The 21,147-nt window shown below is 33.8% G+C and overlaps 1 protein-coding gene across 2 annotated transcripts in view; it reads right to left on the bottom strand.

The window, feature by feature from the left end:
* Window positions 1-12,336: 12,336 nt before the first annotated feature.
* LOC148601437 (uncharacterized) overlaps window positions 12,337-21,147 on the bottom strand; it is a 30,264-nt gene continuing 21,453 nt past the window's right edge. For both annotated transcript variants that reach the window (XM_088554842.1, XM_088554841.1), the window contains exons 3-4: window positions 18,846-19,001; window positions 12,337-14,680 (exon numbers count right to left, since the gene is read on the bottom strand). In XM_088554842.1, coding sequence (XP_088410968.1) covers window positions 14,337-14,680; window positions 18,846-19,001 — 500 coding nt within the window. In that variant the 3' untranslated portion in view covers window positions 12,337-14,336. The remainder of the gene's footprint in view (window positions 14,681-18,845; window positions 19,002-21,147) is intronic.

The raw sequence follows: 21,147 nt of genomic DNA, 5'->3' as shown, positions 1-21,147 counted from the left end.
GAACCCCTATTCAATGAGAAACGTTACAATTTTTTAAGCAACAAAGTGTTTATAACCTTGCATGTTATGCTGTTATAAAATTTTACCTTCATATTTCAATTCATAATTAATAGGTTTCGTGTGTGTGTGTGTGTGTGTGTGTGTTTATGTGACAATAATGCAGGGTTATGGAACTTTGGAATACACCATCCCGATATCCCCCAAAAGGAGGACTCTAAATAGCGTTAAATCCTGCTCGCACTTGCGTAATAATTATCATGATCACTTTTCATCGTAATTATCGATTGTAATCATTTTACTAAATATAAAAGTAACAAGTTCAATGACACTTCATACGATTGATTGATGGATTATTGGGGTTTAACGCCCAAGCAGCAATATTTCAGCTATATTCAGGCGAAGAACATGAAATGGATGAAAAATGAACATGAACATGAAATGATGATAATGACACGCCTCTATTCTATTTCGATCTTAGCGTAATACATAAGAAATCTATAATGTTTTGGTCAAGCTGACAGTAACTATTTGGCTGTATGGCGCATGTTAAATGACGGTTTCGGCCAAGCATTGAAGACATGATCACGCTAGCAAATCAACATTAAAATATCCTTCACAAAGAATGAAATGAGTTTCAGAGGACGTGGTCTTTTTATATTTTGTAAGACAAACCTTAGCGATATAGCGCGGTATTTACACCATGAACGAATGACGTATATTCATGTAACATGATGTGACGTCATGGCACGATTTTGTTGTGTTACTTCTTATCATAATTATATGCCTGTTTTTTAAATTTTATTGCTGAAACAGTTAAAATATTTGTAGTTTATTGTAAAAAGAAAATAATAAGGTGAGGTGTGGGAGATCTAAATATTTCGTTTCCCTAAGGAGCGCCTCTCTGACAAAAATGACCTTTTGTAATTTTAGAAAAGAAATATGTAGAAGAAGCACACGGTGTAGTTGTCAAAATAGATATATATATAAATATATATATATATATATATATATATAGAGAGAGAGAGAGAGAGAGAGAGAGAGAGAGAGAGAGGTCTGAAAAATTCTCAACGGTATTAGAACTGTCAAATTTGAGATGCAAATTTTTGGTTGTTCCCAACGTGGTACTCGAACTCGTACCGCTGTGACATATATGGCAACACCGCCTGCACAAAGTTCAGCGCCCTAGACCACTAGGCCAGCAAGGCTATATTTAAAAATGGCCGGGTCATTCCTCCTCGTAGGATTAATCTGGGATTGTAACTTAGTACACGATGTATGGTAGTACGGCACAGTTCATTTAAGTGTTATTATTTAAAAAGAGGATCAAATTAACGATGCATGTCACAACAAATCAATATTATACAAACGTCTCAGAATGACTCTATTCGATACACTGCTCCAGCGGATTAGATTGATACAGGGAAGACAATGTTAAGTTATAGAAGGGTCTGAAAAATTCCCAACGATGTAAGAACTGTTAACTTTGCGAATATATCGATATGCTTTACACGTGTTTCAAGGAGAAACCTCTCTTCAGCAGGATTAAACTCTACTATAATTGTTGCCAAACCACGATTTCATATGAAGTGAATGAAGACCATCATGTTTCTTCTATATATGTTTTGAGAATGAGGCATGGATGGCTGAGTGAAATCCAACACACAGATTCACTCATAAAGTATATTCACTAAGCTGAAAGAGTTCAAGTAATAACTTTAACATCAGTATCATGTTTGAGACTGAGACTTATTAAATGTTTGAGACACACTAATTTATTAACTAGTAATATATTTAATTATAACTTGACGTCGTGTATTTTAATAAATTTATAAGACTAAAGCCATGCTGACACTATCAAAGTTTTTGAAGCTCCAGCATAAAAGAAAACTTTGATGAACTTGGATGAATCTCATTATATTATTCTTGAAACTTTAATGGACTTTGACGGGAATTGTCGAATCAGAGTTCAGCTTTGCACTGTTCCAAGACAAATACCCATGGCAGGAAAAGAAAGCATGGTAAAGACTTTTGGACTCGTGATCTGATAGACGATTTGATAGGTAAAGTTCAGAGCAGAGTCAATCTTGAATATCAAAGTAAAAGAGTATAGTGATAAAGAGTAATCAAGGGAACTATGGTTCTAGCGGAAATCAAAAGAAAGTTATCCAGGGACAATCAGACATGGAAAACAGATATGTACAACAAGAACATTAAATAACTAAAATAATACATACAAAGTCACAAAAGTAAATGGGCAACTCGGACTCCACTAAAAACTGGGAGAACAGACCAGGTGCACCGGTAGGATAAGCGTCCTCTGCTTTTCTTGAAACACCCCCGAGTTGCTCATAAAAAGTTAAGTCCGGGGTAGAAGAAAGAAGAAATGAAAACTATGACACGATGAACAAATCAGTTTTCATGGTGCAGATGGATACACCATTACGATCCACGAGTTCATGGTGGCAACCATTAAACTTCCGTAATGATGATTTCAATCTTGTAGCAACATAATCCTGTTCCAGATGCCTATCTGTAAGAGTCCTAGTGCGATACAAAAAGTCTGCTTAGTTACGGCAAGCTCAGACATAACGTATGAGTTGTAATATGAAGGGATGTTGCCACAGAGGAAAGGAAAATTGACAATTCTGAATGAAAAGTCATCACGTTTGTCGTAATGTTTAGTCAATAGTTTTTCTTTACCATCAATCTCTAATTGTAGGTCAAGATATGAGGCTGACTTCACAGTGTCGGTAGTATCCTTTATCTCAAGTTCTATGGTGTAGATGCGATGTATCAAGTTCCCGAAACTAGGATTGTTTAACGATAGCACGTCATCTATATAGCGGAAACTGTGATCAAAGGATCTTGCTAAATGATGTTCTTTCTTTCGGATCAGATCACTATAAAGTCAGCCTCATAAGAGTAATCAAGGGAACCAAGGTTATAGCGGTAATCAACAGAATTCAATCCAGGGACAAAGACCAGACATGGAAAACAGACATACACAACAAAGAACATAAAGTAACTAAAATCATATATACAAAGTAACAAAAGCAAATGAGCAACTCGGACTCCACTAAAAACTGGGAACATGGACCAGGTGCACCGGTATGGTAAGCGTCCTCTGGTTTGGTCAATAGTTTTCCTTTATCATCGATTTCTAAGTGTATGTCAAGATATGAGGCTGACTTCACAGTATCTGCAGTATCCTTTATCTGAAGTTCTTTGGGGTAGATGCGCTGTATCAAATCCCCGAAATTATGATTGTTTAAAGGTAATACGTCATCTATATATCGGAAACTGAAAAATTTCAGCATTTTGAAAACATCTTCTTCTGTATACTTTTAAGATGGATACAACGTTAAATTGTTGGATTTACAACGTATGAGGAATCTTTACCAAGAACTATATAACTATATCTAGGTGTACCATCTTTCTGGAGAAACAGCGATGTATCATGTTTTTGTGTCGGAATTTTAACTGATTATGAGGAATAGAAGTATACAGTGTTGAAAAATCATAGGTTAAAATTCTATTATATTTTGATTATAATCTTGAATTGAGGGTCTTCAAAAGGTCTTTCGAATTTTTCAGGATCTACATTGAATTAATACCACCCACCACTACGGGAGCAGCAAGTGCAACGGTAAGACTGGAGACCCTCTTTGACAACTGTGAGTATAGAAGTTAAAAGTTTTGAAAGAAGTTTGGTGGTACATTTGGAAAAGAAAGATCCAGCTATGAAACGTTGTTTGTATTGATTCTACCTCTGATAATAAACATTGGATGTAATACGTTTTGCAGACAAAAACAATGTTGTTTTGGGCTTTATCTGCTGGAACAACAACATATCTGTCATGTATAGCAGACAATGCTTTTGCTACATCGGGGTCTTTGAAAACTGATGTAGCATTGACACTCATTGGCCTACTAAAAACTTTCCTTCGTTTCAAAATTAAAGACCTCACGGCCATTGTCCATTCTGACAGAGAATCAATGTCTACTTGTTATCGTTTGATCCATTTTCGTTTGTGTAGTCCTCTACTTCATCCATAAGAACTTTAAAGTTGTAATTCCAATTTATGGAGCGTGGTTCACGGTATTTGGGACCTTTAGAAATGATATTTCGCAGATTCGTTTTCGATGATGGTTAAATCTCCAGTAACGACGTGACCGGAAGGGCCATATTTGGAAGGAGAGTTTTTGCAAGAATAGTCAGGTGGTTTAGCCTTGAAGTCGTCAATCGTGAGGTTCTGCAATAGCCTTTTAAATTCGAAAATTTTGGATGCAATAGAATTGTTGGGTACGTTTTTGTGATGGAGTAATTGCATCTATACCTTTGTTGGCAAACGGTAGTTGAAGAAATGATCTTGTTTTCTTCATTTGGACTTTTTACAAAACAAAACTGAGTCTGGAATCCAATATCCAAAATGATGGCAACAAATCTGTAAAAAGATTAGGTAGGTTTAGGTGTGTCAAGACTTGTTTTGTAAAGGGAGTGTAGTAGAGTGGGCGGTTTAGAATACAGTGTGGTTCGAATATGATGAAGTCCAAGAGATTTTTGTATAAAAGGAAAAAGACTATCCATGGAGGCATCATGTATTAGGTGACGTATAGTGGCGATGGCCATGACTCCTTTCCCGTCTTGGAGTTTTGTCAAATAAATTCATCACATTTATGCTATTGTTACATTGGCTTGAAAGGTTTCCTATACTTATGATGTTGTCATTGTACCCGTAAGGTAATGCAGTTACTAGTATATGTATCCAGTATTCCTTTCTTTCCCTACGAAAGTTTTTACTTAGAATGGGATTGAATGATCTTGTTGATTAAAATGTTGATAAACTGTCGGGAATTTGGTGGTATTAATTCCCGAACGATGACCACACATCCGTTTGTTTAATTGTTCTTGTGTTTCACCGACATATACTAGACCGCATAAGCTGCATTCTAATCCATAAATTAAGTTTGTTGATTTGTGACTTCTTGTGTGAAAGGTTTTGTTCATAAGGGTACTATACTCAGCGTCACATAAATAATATACTGTTAAAATTTGAATAAAAATATTTTCTACGACTTTATTGACACCTACCGTCGTTTAAATTGTCGTAAATGACTTGCTCATTCGTTTAGCCAAACGGCTTCTCCCTAAACATTGAATCGTTAAATTCTGGTCAGATTTTAATTCTCGGTGCCAATATTTACATTGTAAAAAGTCGGCCATGTTTACAGTGATCGGGTTGCTAGGAGATGTTGTTTACGTCTAAATGGTTTGTCCAAAAACCGAAGAACCCAGAATGCATTTCGGTGTTATTTCGGATATCTCGGATTTATTTTACGCGAACAACGTACAATACCGAAAAGTTGATCAAGCAGACGATTGTCACCGGAGTTCGACGGGAACTTACGAACTTCGTTTGTAAACAAATCGTCCCGTAGAAACCAACATGGCGGATATTAGTATGGGATTTTCCCGTAAGGATTTGCTACGCATGATTTAAGCTAATAAGCGACTCGTTGGTACTAACACGTCATGCATATATGCGAACTATCTTCATATTAAATAAAAGAGAGAAAACTCTAGCGGTAAGTCCCGACGGTTTAAAAAGTAGAGCTTCAATTCGAAAATGTGTTGTATGTGACGTCGAGTATAGTGAAGAAAGAGTCGGTTATTAGAATGTTGCATGTGTTGCAATTTTAATACGTGTACCACATTTTGATATGGTACAATGTGATTCGTCATGGGCTGATTGAACATGGTTTGATTACTTTAATATTGTCAGAATTCTTATACTGGAATAGTTGGTCTGCAGAGTGAACGTGTAATTGGGTACTTTTTGTTGAAATTGTCGGGGCACTATCCATACCAGATAATAATTTCTGGTTCTCCTTTGTAAAATGGTTAAACATATGACTTTGATAGCTTAGTCCAAGTTACGACATTTTCACATCGGTTTATTAATTCGCTGCCATGGTATGCTATTCAGTGTATCCACTATCGCGCATTTTTAATTTTGTTTGGTGGGGTGGGGGGCAATAGTATATCAGATCTTTAGTTTACATTTAACCATTTCTGGAGTTGTCTACCATTTATCTCCACAAATATAAATAGTATTTTATTTTATTGTGCCTTTCAGATGAAGTTAAGTAACAATCAAATATTATTTTATCCTATAAATTTGCACATGTATGTAAATTTTCTTTTGTGAACGGGGCATTCTCCAACGTGCTCCACGTCCATGAATTCTAGATATTTAAAGCCATTTAAACATGAAAATCTAAAGTTTTTGTTCGTCTATTCTAAGTTTTAGATTTTAATGTCTGAGTATCGCGTTAATGAACTCTGTAAGCGTAGTTCCTTAAAGTGTTTCCTTAAAATAAGAAATTGTTTTAGAGTCAAGATAATTGTTAAATGGAAAATATTGATTCACCACTATCTCTGCCTTGTTTTGAAGAAGAAAAGGGGAAGTTGTGCATTTACTTATTAGAGAAAAAAGGAAATATAATTAGTAACGGAAGTCACTTTTCCTGCGTTACCATGGCTAATATCAAAACATTTCAGTTGATTACCGAGACACAAATTCCAGCGGAAGTTAGATGAAAAGAAAACCAATATAAATGAAAGCTTTTATTTCTTCTTTGGAGTCATAAGAAAACCTTTTGATCAATAGAAATTATAAGATATTGCAGTGTTTAAAAAAAGTGAATATAAAAAGTTTTTCATTGTAAAAGAAGAAACCCCTATCCCCTGAGAAACGAGACAATTTGTTTAAGCAACAAAGTGTTTATAACCTTGAATAAGAGGCACATTAAGGTTTACTTGATTAATAATGTCAAATGAAATTGAATGGACAATTGTTGTTGTGCTATTCCTGTTATAAAATATCGCCTTAATATTTCAATTATTAATTAATAGGCTTCGTGTGCGCGTGTTTATATGACAATTTCTGAAGAAAAAAAAAACAAAATAATGCAGGGTCATGGAACTTTGGACAGCACCATCCCCATATCCCCTCTCCATTATAAATAAGATTTTAGGTAGCTATCAGCTGTTAAAATACTTTTTTTTCCAAATAAACAATGAATTTTAAAATGTTAGGTACTTTAACACGGGTGTATATGTACATTTCTAACATGGCGAGACACATTCTTTTTGTAAACAAAGGAGGTCTCTAAATAGCGTTAAACCCTGCTCTTACTTCCTTAATCATTGTCATGATCACTTTTCATCGTAATCATCGATTGTAATCGTTTACTAAACATAAAAGCATTAAGATCAATAACATTTCTTAAGAAACGCCTCTATTCTATTTCGATCTTAGCGTACCACCTAAGAAATATCTAATGTTAAGGTCAAGCTGGCAGTAACTAGTTGGCTGTATGGCGCATGTCAAATGACGGTTTCGGTCAAGCATTGAAGGCATGATCACGCTAGTAAATCAGCATTGAAATGTCTTTCACAAAGAATGAAATGAGTTTCAAAGGACCGTGGTCATTTTATATTTTGTAAGACAAACCTTAGCGATCTAGCGCAACATTTCCACCGTGAACGAATGACCTATATCTACGTCACATGATGTGACGTTATGACACGATTTCATTGGTTTGTTTTAAATGTTACTTCTTATTATAATTATATGCCTGTATTAAAATTTTATTGATGAAACAGTTAAAATAATTGTAGTTTATTGTAAAAAAAAATAATAAGGTGAGGTGTGGGAGATCCAAATATTTCGTTTTGATAAGAAGCGCCTCACTGACAAAAATGACTTTTTTGTAATGTTAGAAAAGAAATATTTCCTGGATGACGGGCTTTCTATGAATAATTTCTTAAGTAGCACACGGTGCAATTGTCAAAAAAATATATACAATTTAAAATGTTTAAATAGGGTACGATCGTACCACTATATTTTGAGGTAATTTATATATATGCGAATCATTCGTTAAGATCTAAATATAGAAGAAGCTTGTATAATGAAACATGTTTATCACATTTGCAGCCGTTACCACGCGCCTTGTTGGGAAGAAATAATTTGAATTTGAATTTCCGTGCGCAAACCAGTTTATTTGGCATAACCGGATTTAGTACTATGGCGTCAGCATATATAATCCCAAACAAAGTAACGTTTTGAATCACTTCCTAAGCATTTTGACAGGAATCCATTAGAAATTAAGCTATAATTAATCTTGGAAAAAATATACAAATAACCTGTTCAATAAACCTATTTAGAGATATTCCTTTAAAAGTATGTGCATAATATCAAATTTATCTTGGCCCTTTTCTACCAATACTTGCTTAAAGGTTCCCTTTTAGAAATTTCTAACAGATCTAAAATCATCTAAAAATAGATGATAATTTCACTTTTGTCTTTGCAAATCCCGGATAATTCGTAATATTTTACAATGTAATTGACAACTGAGAAGCATTTATTAGACAGATTTTATAATTTAATGTATTTTTATAAATCAATAATTCTAATAAGAGAGAATATGAGATTTGATAAGAATTTATTCAAAATGTCAATTTCGACAGTAGCAGGAAACGTGGGGTTTTTTTGCTGTTGTTTTATTTCCTATCTGCATAAAATATTCAGTCAATAATTAAGAACAATATGTAAAACAAATGTGACTTACTAAATTTTGTTACAGTATTATGTTTTCTAAAAATTTTTTGACAATCATTTGTGTCAATTTTCGTTAACGGTATATTTAGAATAAGGAATCATGCATTGTAATTAAACAACATATAGTAAATCTATCTTCGTATTCTCACGGTATCCAACATGTCTCTTGAATTCAGACGCTTAGGTTTTTGATTGTTATAAATATAACTTTACGACAAACGTGGTGACTTTTCATTCAAAATTGTCAACTTTCCTTTCATCTGTGGCAACATCCCTTCAGCACCTGCGTATGGAGTGTTCAGATCACAACGCATACGTTATGCTAGAGCTTGCCGAAACTACACAGACTTTTTGTATCGCGCTAAAACTCTAACAAATAGGCTTCTGGAACAGGGTTATGTTGCTACAAGATTGAAGTCATCACTACAGACGTTTTATGGTCGTCATCACGAACTCTTGGATCGTTATGGTGTATCCATCTGCACCATGAAAACTGATTTATTCAACGGGCCATAATTTTCCTTTCCCCGTTTGTCTACCCCGGACTACTTTTTAATAGCAACTCGATGGGTGTTTCTAGAAAAGCAGAGGACGCTTACCCTACCGATGCACCTGGTCCATGCTCCCAGTTTTTAGTGGAGTCCGAGTTGCTCATTTGCTTTTGTTACTTTGAATATATGATTTTAGTTACTTTATGTTCTTTGTTGTGTATGTCTGTTTTCCATGTCTGGTCTTTGTCCCTGGATTGCATTCTTTTGATTTCCGCTATAACCTTGGTTACTCTTTCATATTTTCTTCTATTTCACTTGTAAAATACCGTAATTCAAACAAGCTTTTATATCATACAGTACCTTTATATAGTATTTTATCTTTCAAATGAGCCAATGTAAAATGTAATAAATATTTGAACAGTTTAACTCCACGAAGGTGAAACATTGCCACCCTTCCCCTAAAATTCGCATGAACCAAACTTTTATTTTTTAGCATATAAACACTGTAAAAAGGATATTTTGGGCAGTATTTTATGAATATTTATGTATATTAGTTGATAATAATGACCTTATCTTAAAAGGGGATATTTCGGAATTTCAGATTTTCTTCCATTTCATTTGTAATTGGCATTTTTGTTCAAATATTGTACTTCAAACAAGCTTTCATGCATTCAAAGTTTTTATAGCATGTTAGTATTCTTATAAGCCATAGTGATGAAACATAATGAACGAAAATAAACGTTTATAGGAAACCCAAATTGTAAATAATACTCCTCTCACATTTATAACGAAGATATGTATAACATATCTTCCAGGACAGGTGCTAAAATTTCCACTTAGTGGTCACAATGATTATATAATAAAATAATAGAAAAGGGAATTTTCAGGATTTCCCTATTTTAGTCATTTGTCAATGATTTGTGAACATTGTTTAAACATGATTGAATGTGTTAATATTCATATCGATAGTATATTAAAGAGTAATTAAGGGAACCAAGGTTATAGCGGTAATCAAAACATTATAACTATTATTTTTAATGAGAAAATACATTTTGTTTATTCGCTGTATCGTGAAAACAAATGTAAGGTCTTACAATGATGAGATATTTTTGTTGTTGTTTTAAAACGTCAGTAGCAACGCATTTTTTAACCATAAGATAGAAAGATACAAAATGTTTAAGAACTGTAAAAATCATAAAAGATACCAATTAATAATTGACATCAAATTAATAAATATATTCAATTATATGACTTATCTTATGGTTACTGAAACATTTTTATCAAAGACAACTAAAATATGGCTTCTAACTTAAAGAGCTTATCTCTTATTTTTGATTGACTGATTTTCCTTGAAAACCTTTATTTCTTATTTGGTAGGTTCGAATTTGTTAACCGGGTTGGGGTATGGGTATGGCAATCAATCATCATATTTGATTCCTTGAAAGGTTACAAGATATAAAAATGAAAGCAAACGTAATCATCTTTAAACTGAAATAGTTGAGAAACAAAATACAATTCACTTGCAAAATGAGAGAAAATTACTCGTTTTGAAATTTTGACGTCTTTTGGATATTTAAGCAGTGTTTAAACATGTTTGCTAGATATATGCTAGTATAATATGATTTATACAAAAATATCTGCACTTTAAATGCCAGAAAGGCATTATGTACAGTTTATCAGGGGTTAAATGACAATGTTTGTGCATATTGAAGCATGTTTTAGCTCTCTCTCTCTCTCTCTCTCTCTCTCTCTCTCTCTCTCTCTCTCTCTCTTAACAGGGGAGCGGTACAATACATTTTTTTTTCTCACCTAAATGGCCTTGAAGTAATCCGCGAGTTCGTTACTTGGGCTCATTATACAGTGGTGCTATATAAATGTTTTAGATATTCTATAAGTTCAATTTTTAAAATTGCCAATTACAGATGAAATGGAAGAAAATCTGAAATTCAAAAAAAATCTTTTTCAAATAAGGTCATTATTGTCACATCAAAACTGAAACTTGGTGCCTAAAATGAAGAAATATGTTGGATACATCGATTTCTAAAACAATAGAACCTACCTGTTTTGTGTATCGTATATATGCTAAAAATTAACATTTTTGTTCATGTTAGAGGTAATTTTTCTGGGGTGGTGTGGCAATTTTTTCCCCTACGTGGATTTGAAATAGTTTAAGTATTTATTACTTCGGCTCATTTGAAAGTTAAGACATTAATTAAAGGCACTGTATCATAAGTTACGGTGTTATAACAATAAGACCAAAACGGGTGACATCTGAAAATCTTAAAGTTCTTTCAAGAAACTAAGCTTTTTATTGTTTCATGGTCCAAAATCGAATTATCTGTCGAATAATTTAAAATATGAAACGTTGTCGTCTTGCACTAATCAGAAGAGTCAATTTTATGGCATTATACTCAATAACTGTTAATGTTAGTGTCACTTTGGTGATATCATTGGAAATCTGAAACATTGGGCTACATGATTATGTATATAAAATATTAGTTTGTCCTTGTTTGATGTCCTAAGATGACTTAGACAATTGAGCAATGACGTCATAAATGCTTATACTAAAAAGAATCCGAGAATATTCTTTGGCGACAAATTGATTCGTAAATTGGAGGTATAAAAGTATCTGAAAATCATCATTAAATTGTTGAATGGGGGTGCACGGTGGACCACCCAGCCAATGGACCATAAACAATAAAACCTGGATATGTTGTTTCTTTCGAGGGAGACAGAAACAGTTGTGTGTCATATTATTTACCCAAACTCGGAAAGTAGAAGCATTTTAATTGTCTACTGCCCTACTAGAAGGAGATGTTTTCTATATTAACATTTTATATTTGGTCTATATAGAAAAGGGTCTTTGCTCGAATTTGTTGAAGAGTAATGAAGGGAACCAATATTCTAGCGGAAATCAATAGTACGTAATCCGGGTTCAAAGATCAGGTCGGGGAAACAGACACGTACAGCAAGTAACATAAAATATAAAAAAAATAATGCGTACAAGGTAACAAAAGTGGGAGGATGGACCAGGTGCACCGGTAGAGTAATAGTTCTTTTTAAGGACATTTTGTACTTCGAAGCTCTATAATGACGTTCAAGCAGGTAACCGCAAGTCTTATGATTCTAAATGTACATACTGCATTGCTAGTGGCATACATTGTCTACTGTTACTGGGTAACAAATCACTCGACTGAAGTCTTTAGACAATAGAAACTACATTGTATTTTCATGTTTTATTAGCACAAAATATGGCTCAATAAGGAAAGGGAATGTTATAACATGGACTGACTTAAACAATGATGTCGCATGGATAGCGGAAGATATATATAACCATACACTTTGCGCTATCTGATTCATGCTCGACTTAAATTGATAAATATGTTTAGGGTTAATCATACCTACTACACGGAGCATCCTTTCTTGTCATTTTGCAAAATCGAGCAATAGTAAGTAACTTCAACAAAATAATGATGTAAAAAAATAGTTTTTTTTAATGTTACAAGAAAAAAAGTTCAGTGACACCCAATTTTCGTTTTTGAAATATGAAAAAAGAGTTGAATAAGTGATTTTCATACAAGTAACTGAGAAATTCTTCTTTTTTTAATAGTTTGCAAAGAAATCCCTACAGCATCCATATAAAATGTTGTAAAAATCACATAAATAAACTGAAAGGCTCGACTTTCTCGTAATCAAGTTCGGTGACATATGATTATCATATTTAAGTTCTACAGTACATTTATTTAAGACTATCTTTGGTGAAAGTATCATGTATCATCTACCTTAAACAATATGTATTTTCGTACTGTAAAGTGTGTATTGCACTTTCAATATCTTTGTATCAGATAACCAAAACACTTACAGTTTTCAAATGAACTGGTTTAATCCATAACTGTCAAGTGTTCTTAAGTCAGAACTTGTTGCGGGTTTTCATAATTTGGCAAAATGCGACTGATTTACAATTTGTTACTCATACATGTATTATATAGATTTTTCAATCGCAAAATTTTAATTACCATGGCAAAACAAGCAATCATTCCTGATAGCCAAATTTGTGGGTTTTCATGAATTTATGGAAAAAGTAAGAAAAATCAGTCAACGCAACTGCGATGGCTGCTCTCTAAGATTTTTGCACAATAATGTGCATGTGTATCTATTGAAACGGTCACATGTAGTTTTTTGTGCATAATTTTCTGCAAAATTTGAGCAAACACAAATAATAACCCTGGAATCCACTCCTCCTTTTTTCCAGAACTATTAAAATATATATAGATTCGTACATGGCACGCCCATTTAGATAATAAAATAGTTTAAAAGCAAAGCTTAACAATTATACTGTAACATGTGTTGTACAAATACCAAAAACAATATATACCCCACTGATATTAATAACATGTATTAAATGTTCAAGTAATAAAAAAAACACGTGTGATTATCATCAGGTTCAATGCCCCAGCACTGGTAAAATATCGTATACAATGCACAAAAAATATATTATGATAAAACAATTCAAAAATCTAATAGGAAATGAACATGTATACTTCTCTTAAAACCGCATTACAGGAAAATATGCAACTGTTTTTTTATATCCATATGAAATTTGATTAGACAGAAAAGAAGTAGAGCATCAAGTTTGAGCCTAAATTTCAAGAAAGCAAGTCAAGATCAATTTGGATTTTAATTACAAGGGTGAAATCCCATAAATGAAAATTAATGCTTGAAAAAGGTATATTTTATTAGAAGTTGTATCGATTATATGTTTGCAAGTCATGGCTGAAAAATTAGATAAACAAACTGAATGGCATAATAAGAATTTCGATGAATACGTAAAAACCATGTTTATGTTTACAATAGTTTTTATCAAGATGCCCAAATATAGCACATTATTTTACAAAGCATAAAACATGTTTGTTTTTATCATCATAATATATATAAGTATATCAAATAAAGTCTCAAGTTGCTGTCATCCACAAAACAAGACGAGTACTATTGCCGCTCTTGTGCAGATAACTTTTATATTGTAAAGATCACTCAATATCCCGCGAAATCCTTCAAACGTCTTTATTTCTTTTAACTGTACAATTTCATAAATCAACCAGACTTCATCAACCATACTTATTTAATAATTTACAAGCAGTTGCCCATCTGATTTAGACGTGTATGACAACCGATGTTTTTTTTCGGACGGTTGAAAACGAATACGAGATTTTCTTTTATTACATCACACCCGATCGACAAGATCATCCTCCTCAGAATCCTCTTCTTCTTCAAGATCGTTATAATCTGGTGGACCATAATCATCTGCACACTGATGCGGAACCGAATCCGGAATATCCTGTTTTGGCGGGGACACTGTTTCGTAAGAATCTCGATTTTTTATCGATCGTCTGAAGCAAGCTAAAATTGACAAAGCAACACCATTTAAGGCTATCAAAACAGCACCAATAAAAGAACAAGTTAATCCCCATGGGTGATAGAAGGTAAACTGTAGTTTATTTAATTCAACTTGCTGTAGGGCGGAGAGTTCCCCATAATGGTATCCGACTGTAGTCAAGAGTAAGGAACCTGAAAAATATGAACATTCGTGTGAGTATATAATTTATTTTTTTTTTTATATTTACATTAGGTACATCGCTTTCAATACTTATACATGTAACAATATATATAAATGTGAGAGTAATCAAGGGAACCAAGGTTCTTGCGGAAATTAAAAGAATGTAATCCTGGGACAAAGACCACACATGGAAAAACACACACAACAAAGAACATAAAGTAACTAAAATCATACATTCAAAATAACAAAAGCAAATGAGCAACTCGGACTCCACTAAAAACTGGGAGCATGGACCAGGTGCACCGGTAGGGTAAGCGTCCTCTGCTTTTCTAAAAACATCCGCCGAGTTGTTCATAAAAAGTCAAGTCCAGGATAGACGGAAGAGGAAAGGAAAACTATGACATGATGGACAAATCAGTTTTCATGGTGCAGATGGATACTCGTAACGATCCGCGAGTATGATGGCGACCATAAAACTTAACCATAATGTAAGTGTATGTGTTACACTGTTGACAAAAATTCATAAGTAAAATAAAAAAATGTACATGTTAGCTTTATGAAAAGTGTTTTTTCTTCCAAGTAAAGCGAGTCAAAAAGAAATGCAAGTTGATAAAATGTCATTTGTTCAAAGCTCTTCCACGTCGAAAATTTCAGAACAGATATCTTCATGGTAATAATTTATAGATAGATCATGATTTCTAGTCACTCACATGCTTACTAAATTTATAAGGATAACCGGGCTTAATAATTTTCAAGACCAACCTGACATGAGACATAAACGAGACAGCATTTGTGCAAACTATCACTATAATTTAATTAACATTCTCAACAGATTAGAGCTGTAGGATTGGCATTATGGCTCCCATACCAAATGCTTATTTTATCTAACGAGTGAAAGGAAAAAACACTTTACATTTACTATATACGATGAAATTCTATACTATTTCACTTACAATATAACTTAAGTACTAGAATCTGTAAGAATCAGGCAAAATTGAAAAATAATGAATCATACTCAGAAAGACACACAATGTGGGCGTATATCTTAATGATCTATTGAAGATAAATTGACAGTTCGTTCATCTCAAAAGTGTCAGAAGATGCAGAGCTGCGAGTTAAAAGTTACAGTTGAGTGACTGGAGAAAAGTAAGCTAACTCTTTTTGATGATGCATTTCATATAATGTATACTTCAAATTACTGACACTTGAAAAAGAGATGCCATTTCTGCACTTCAGGTAACATTTTGAATAATATAAAGTGTTTTTTTTTTTCATCATGATTCACCAAATGCCTGTTCTTACACAGAGAATTGCAATTTTAAAAATAGTATAGTTCTACCAAGAAATCATGTATATGTAGCCAAAAAGAGGGTCATATAAGTCCTTTGTATAAAAAATAATTTAGCTGGGAATTCTAACAAACATCTTCCAAAATATTTTGAATTGTACTAGTATGGGTATCAAAAAGTACGGGAAAATTTCCCGCCATTTATACAATAGCTTTTATAACATAAAACATCCATATAGAATTTAAACACCCATTACAGTGATTGTTTAAAGTGTCTATCAGATATCAAGGTTACCAAAATATTTGAGTTATTTGGCACCAATCCATATAAAATACAGACACTGAGGCCGATGGTTGAAATGATTCATTGTGGAGAAAAAAAATCGAACAAACGATGTTTTTCTATCTATTTCTATTTTCCTGAATCAGAAATAAAAGTGAATTCGGTGAGTTTTTCACAAGCGTGAATCACCACATGTATGATATTTATGAGTAATGATACTCACGAATTTTAAACAGAAACGTAACTAAAAGTAAGAAATACATTTCTCCCCTTCTACCCCACGTCACTTTTTAAGGCCAAAAAATAATGATAATTTGTCTGTCTCCTGCCACCCTACCTACCCTATTTTTTCCTTGATGGCAGCAGGAAAGTATAAGAGTATTTTTACCTAACCACGTGGTGATTAAATTTCTGCGAGAAATTTCCCACCATTTCATATTTTTCACATTTTCTGAAGCTCGCATTATTTTTAAATATAAATCTCACAATCTCGAGCGGTGAAATATTGAAACTACTCATTAACGAAGGAGAATTTACATGTAATTAATGACCGGAAGAACATGTTATTTAATGCAATACTTAGTGGCAAAAAAAAGAATTGCATGGTTAAATAAAAGCAAAGATATCAAAATACCAGGAAAACTACTAACACACATAAATTTTCCGCATTAACAAACAACAATTTAGTTACAACTTAATTATTGGAATTCTTTATTGCATCGATTTCATATAATTATCGTCTCCTAAATGTGTTAGCTATTATGACAGAAATTACAGTTTTTAGAAATTATAAATCAAAAGCACTTCAGATAGAAAGGACTTTTAAATTGAATTTCGCATGTGTAAATTGCCTCGCAGATCGATTTATCCATTGCGAAGTGCTGAAAATGGATCGTTTCACCAGAAAATTCCGCTATGTCTTCATGTAATCTTCCACTTCAAGAGATGTAAATGTTCCTTTGTGACACTACAGGCGATTTATTAAACATACTTAATGACGAAATGAGAATTTATCTATTTCTGTTGACATAAAAGACATTGTGCTAAAATCTAAATTTTCACTTGATTTGATTTTGATGCCAAACTTCCATTAACGGTAGCCAAGTTCTGTTTACTCAAGAGAGAACTTCCCTAAGAGTCTCTGTGAATCTAAAGCCATTGGCTGTCAAACATACCAGTGAACACGATGAAAGCATCTGAAAAAGTTAATTCCCATAAGGACGAGATTACATCGAGATTAAAAGCATCGGAGTCATTCTGAACGAATTTCATACATAGAAATATGGTCTCGATTGTTTAAACAGGAGAAAGAATTTAAACAACATTGAATAAATCCAAAGTAATAAAGCGGACGAAGTTTTGTTTGGGAAGCACTTAAAACAAAGATGCGTTAAGCAATGGCATTGATTAAATTCCGGTTTCACATTAAGCATGCTTCGTCAAACGGTTTAATGACCCTCAGTTGTGATCTAAACAAATACAGCATTGACATTCATTATTTTTGGATCACCTTTGATGTCAGTTGCATGAAGAGAGACATAATTACTCCATCCCAAGAAGAAGTAAAATAAATAGTAATAACAAGTGTGGGTATGATCCAAGCTATCATCGAAACCAAGTCACCGACAGGGAAGGCATTCATTCAGTTAAGACATATTTAGTTCGATTGATATCAAAAAGTAGTGTCTGTCTACAAGAGTGTCGCCTCAGCTGTGTATGGTCAAATGATTTAAAAGACATCAAATTATCGCGTTTGTTTGTTGGGGTTTAACATCCGAGCAGCAACAATTCAGCTATATTCAGACGATGAATATGAACTTGATGATAAAATGAACATGAAATAATGATGAAATGAAAAAGGGATGGGACACAAGGACAATGGGGTCGACAAATTTTGATTGCCAGTGGAAATAGGGAGAGGTGGGTAGGGTCGGGCAATTTAGCCTCCTGTGGCGGAGCCATATGGTTCCTACTCCGGGAGAATACCACAGTAGTGTTCTATAAAGTGCGAGGAACGTGGCATCTTTCCCAACACGGTGAACCACTATGGTTTGCGGTCAGGTTTTCCGTATTATAGCCTGACAACCCCAGCATGTCAGACGCCAGGGGTAACCCATTCCCATTTCTGAGCACTATTTAGTCGCCTTTTACGACAAGCTTAGCGCTGCTGCAGACCTATTCTTTTAACACCCGGACCTGCACAGGGACATTATCGCGTTTGAGTATATAAAATGCGACATCCTGGACTAGAGAACATGTCATATTGCGTAATGTTCACCCAACAGTTCAGTATTGAGACCTTTTCCCACTTCAACCCACTTCAATTTGTCCGTCATTTGTAAATTTACTACAATATCCCTTCTAAACATAATAATGAGGTCATTTTGTACTTTTTCCTTTTACAAAACAATGCTTCAAGATGTTGAGAATTTGATTTCATTCTTGCAAATCAAAGCAACTTTACAATCCAACAAATACCAGTATATCGGTGATAAATTTTGTAAATCGTCTTTACAATACAATCGGAACTATACATAAGTCTTTATTCATTGGTTTAGTGTAGAGAAAATGCTTCGTCGTAATTTATTTCAGCCATTTAACTCACCAGATACGTATGATGTTATCAACATCCCGATGAGGATCTGCCTCTTCCATATCCGGATGAAGAAATGGATAACTGATAAGATGAAACAAATGGCAACGCTGGCTAAGGCAATGGTTGAGGTGACCTCGTGTCCCAACTGTAATGCATACTGCACACCTAAAACATAGAAAAACAAACATAACATCAATTCAAACCTGTTATTTTAATCCACCTATCATCAATAAAGTATGGAAACATCATAGAATGTTACACATGCTGCATTTTTTAAAAGAAAAACGACGGCTTTCCTTTGTACAACAAGCAGGCAGACACTTTACACCAAAGGTACTTGTACAACTGAAGGATTATATTTTGTGTGCTAAACACCGCAATCTACATTTGTATAGTGTACATAAACACAATGTTATTGTGAAGTACAGAGCACAGCTAATTCCAACACCAAAAATACATATTTCTTTTGCACAAGTAAAACCAGTAGATTGATTGATAATGGTATAACGTCGTATAACAGATATTTCAAGCTTTTTAGGACCAAACAATCAGACTTGCTTTATACTAGTCCGACATCTTGAGTCGGATCTTTATTGTGCTAGCTCACAGAAACAATAGCCCGCAGATAGGCACATCACCCAACTAGGACACATTATCATGACTCCGAGCCATCTCCTGTATGCCGCGTGCTTACCAATTTTGAAGTCTATCGTGTGGCTCAACAAGGATAGAACCAACTAACTCCTACAAGGCGAGCACGCTACCCCAAGACCACCTAGAATGAAACCAGTAGGACCTTAACGTAGGATAGTTCTAATAAACTATTCGCTTTGCACAGCTTAATACGACCGCATAGGTCGAACACAGAACAGACAAGAAAGGAAAAATAATTCAGGCTTAATGCAGCTCTGCATTTGGATTACTATTAAATAGTTTAACACAGGACAAGATTTTGACAAGATGCAAATTGGTCCCTTTTTGGTTCCTAATTCGTCAATGGTACAAATAAAAAACTTTAATAATATCAATCCTAGCCATGACATCTTGCTCATGATTAACTGCAGTTTTATCCGAACACCACGGAAATGCTGGTTTCTTGTCCCTTTTGGGCCATTATTTTCTAAACAGTTCAACGCACAGTCCCCAACATACTCCAAGCCTTCCATTATCGTAGGGCATCGTGTGGTAAAATTTCATCTATGTAAACACTTATACGCAAGTTTTTGTCAACACATCTAATGTCTATGGACTACGATGACAGCATCGTTCCAAGATTTAAAAAAAAATAAAGATCTATAGTATAGTAATAAATTAAATATAGCAAGTAGAACGCATACTTATCTATGATCAGGGGCAGAAATAAAATATGAAGAAGACTTCTTACACAATTTTAAAGATATGGTTGTCCTTAATACAACATCCATCTGTCAACAGTCTGTATTCATAACGAACATTGTAATGGAAAAAAATAAATATCTCCTGAAATTTTCATTTTACTACCGCAACTGTATCCGGTTTTTTTATGTTGCTTTAAAACCCTATTTTTGTGAACACATAATAAAATGGTAATAACATCAGAGGTCAATATCTGGGCTATAAAACACATAATTAGCTAAAAGGAAACACGACATTACATGAAACTATTAAAATATATATATTAGATGTCAAATAAAAAGTACCACAAAATAATACTGTATAAATACAGAATCCATATCAACTGAGAATTTTTAAGGCATTAAATGATATAAATATCCTCAGTCAATTCATGTTCGTGCTGTTACCATTTTTGTTATTAAAAAAAACAACAAACAAATGTCCCGACCACAGAACTGTCTTCATGATGTAGAAAATGCTTCGCAAAGTAAAGCTTGATACGACCATTGAGGTCGAATCCCGAAAACAGTATGGACAAATAAAGACACTACAATAAAACATGTTACAGCTTAGGATTTGGAATAAATGTTAGAAACAGCATAAGTATCTGACTAGAAAGAAACTAATATGGGAAATAAGCAGTGTATTCAATTGTCACGAACATGAGTATTGTTCAGTCACTTTTTAATCTCTAATTCAAAGGTGAAAATGGTCATAACCTCTTTAATCAATCAAAATCTTTCCTTCTTAGTTTGAAACCTAGAAATACAAACCATAAAGATCAAAACAACTGTACTCAAATAATTGTCCTAAATGTTGAAATAAATATTTCTGTTTTTAATTGGCCCCCTTTGACCTCGGGTAATAACTCCTGAAATCAATACATGGCTTTCCTTTGAGGTATGGAACATTTAAGTTATGCATATTTTGGACCAAT

This window comes from Perna viridis, chromosome 12 (assembly GCF_037379345.1).
Source record: "Perna viridis isolate PV_CMFRI_1.1 ecotype Kerala chromosome 12, ASM3737934v1, whole genome shotgun sequence".
NCBI lineage: Eukaryota > Metazoa > Mollusca > Bivalvia > Mytilida > Mytilidae > Perna > Perna viridis.
The sequence above is the reverse complement of the archived record's forward strand: the minus strand, read 5'-3'. Positions and strand labels throughout refer to the sequence as shown.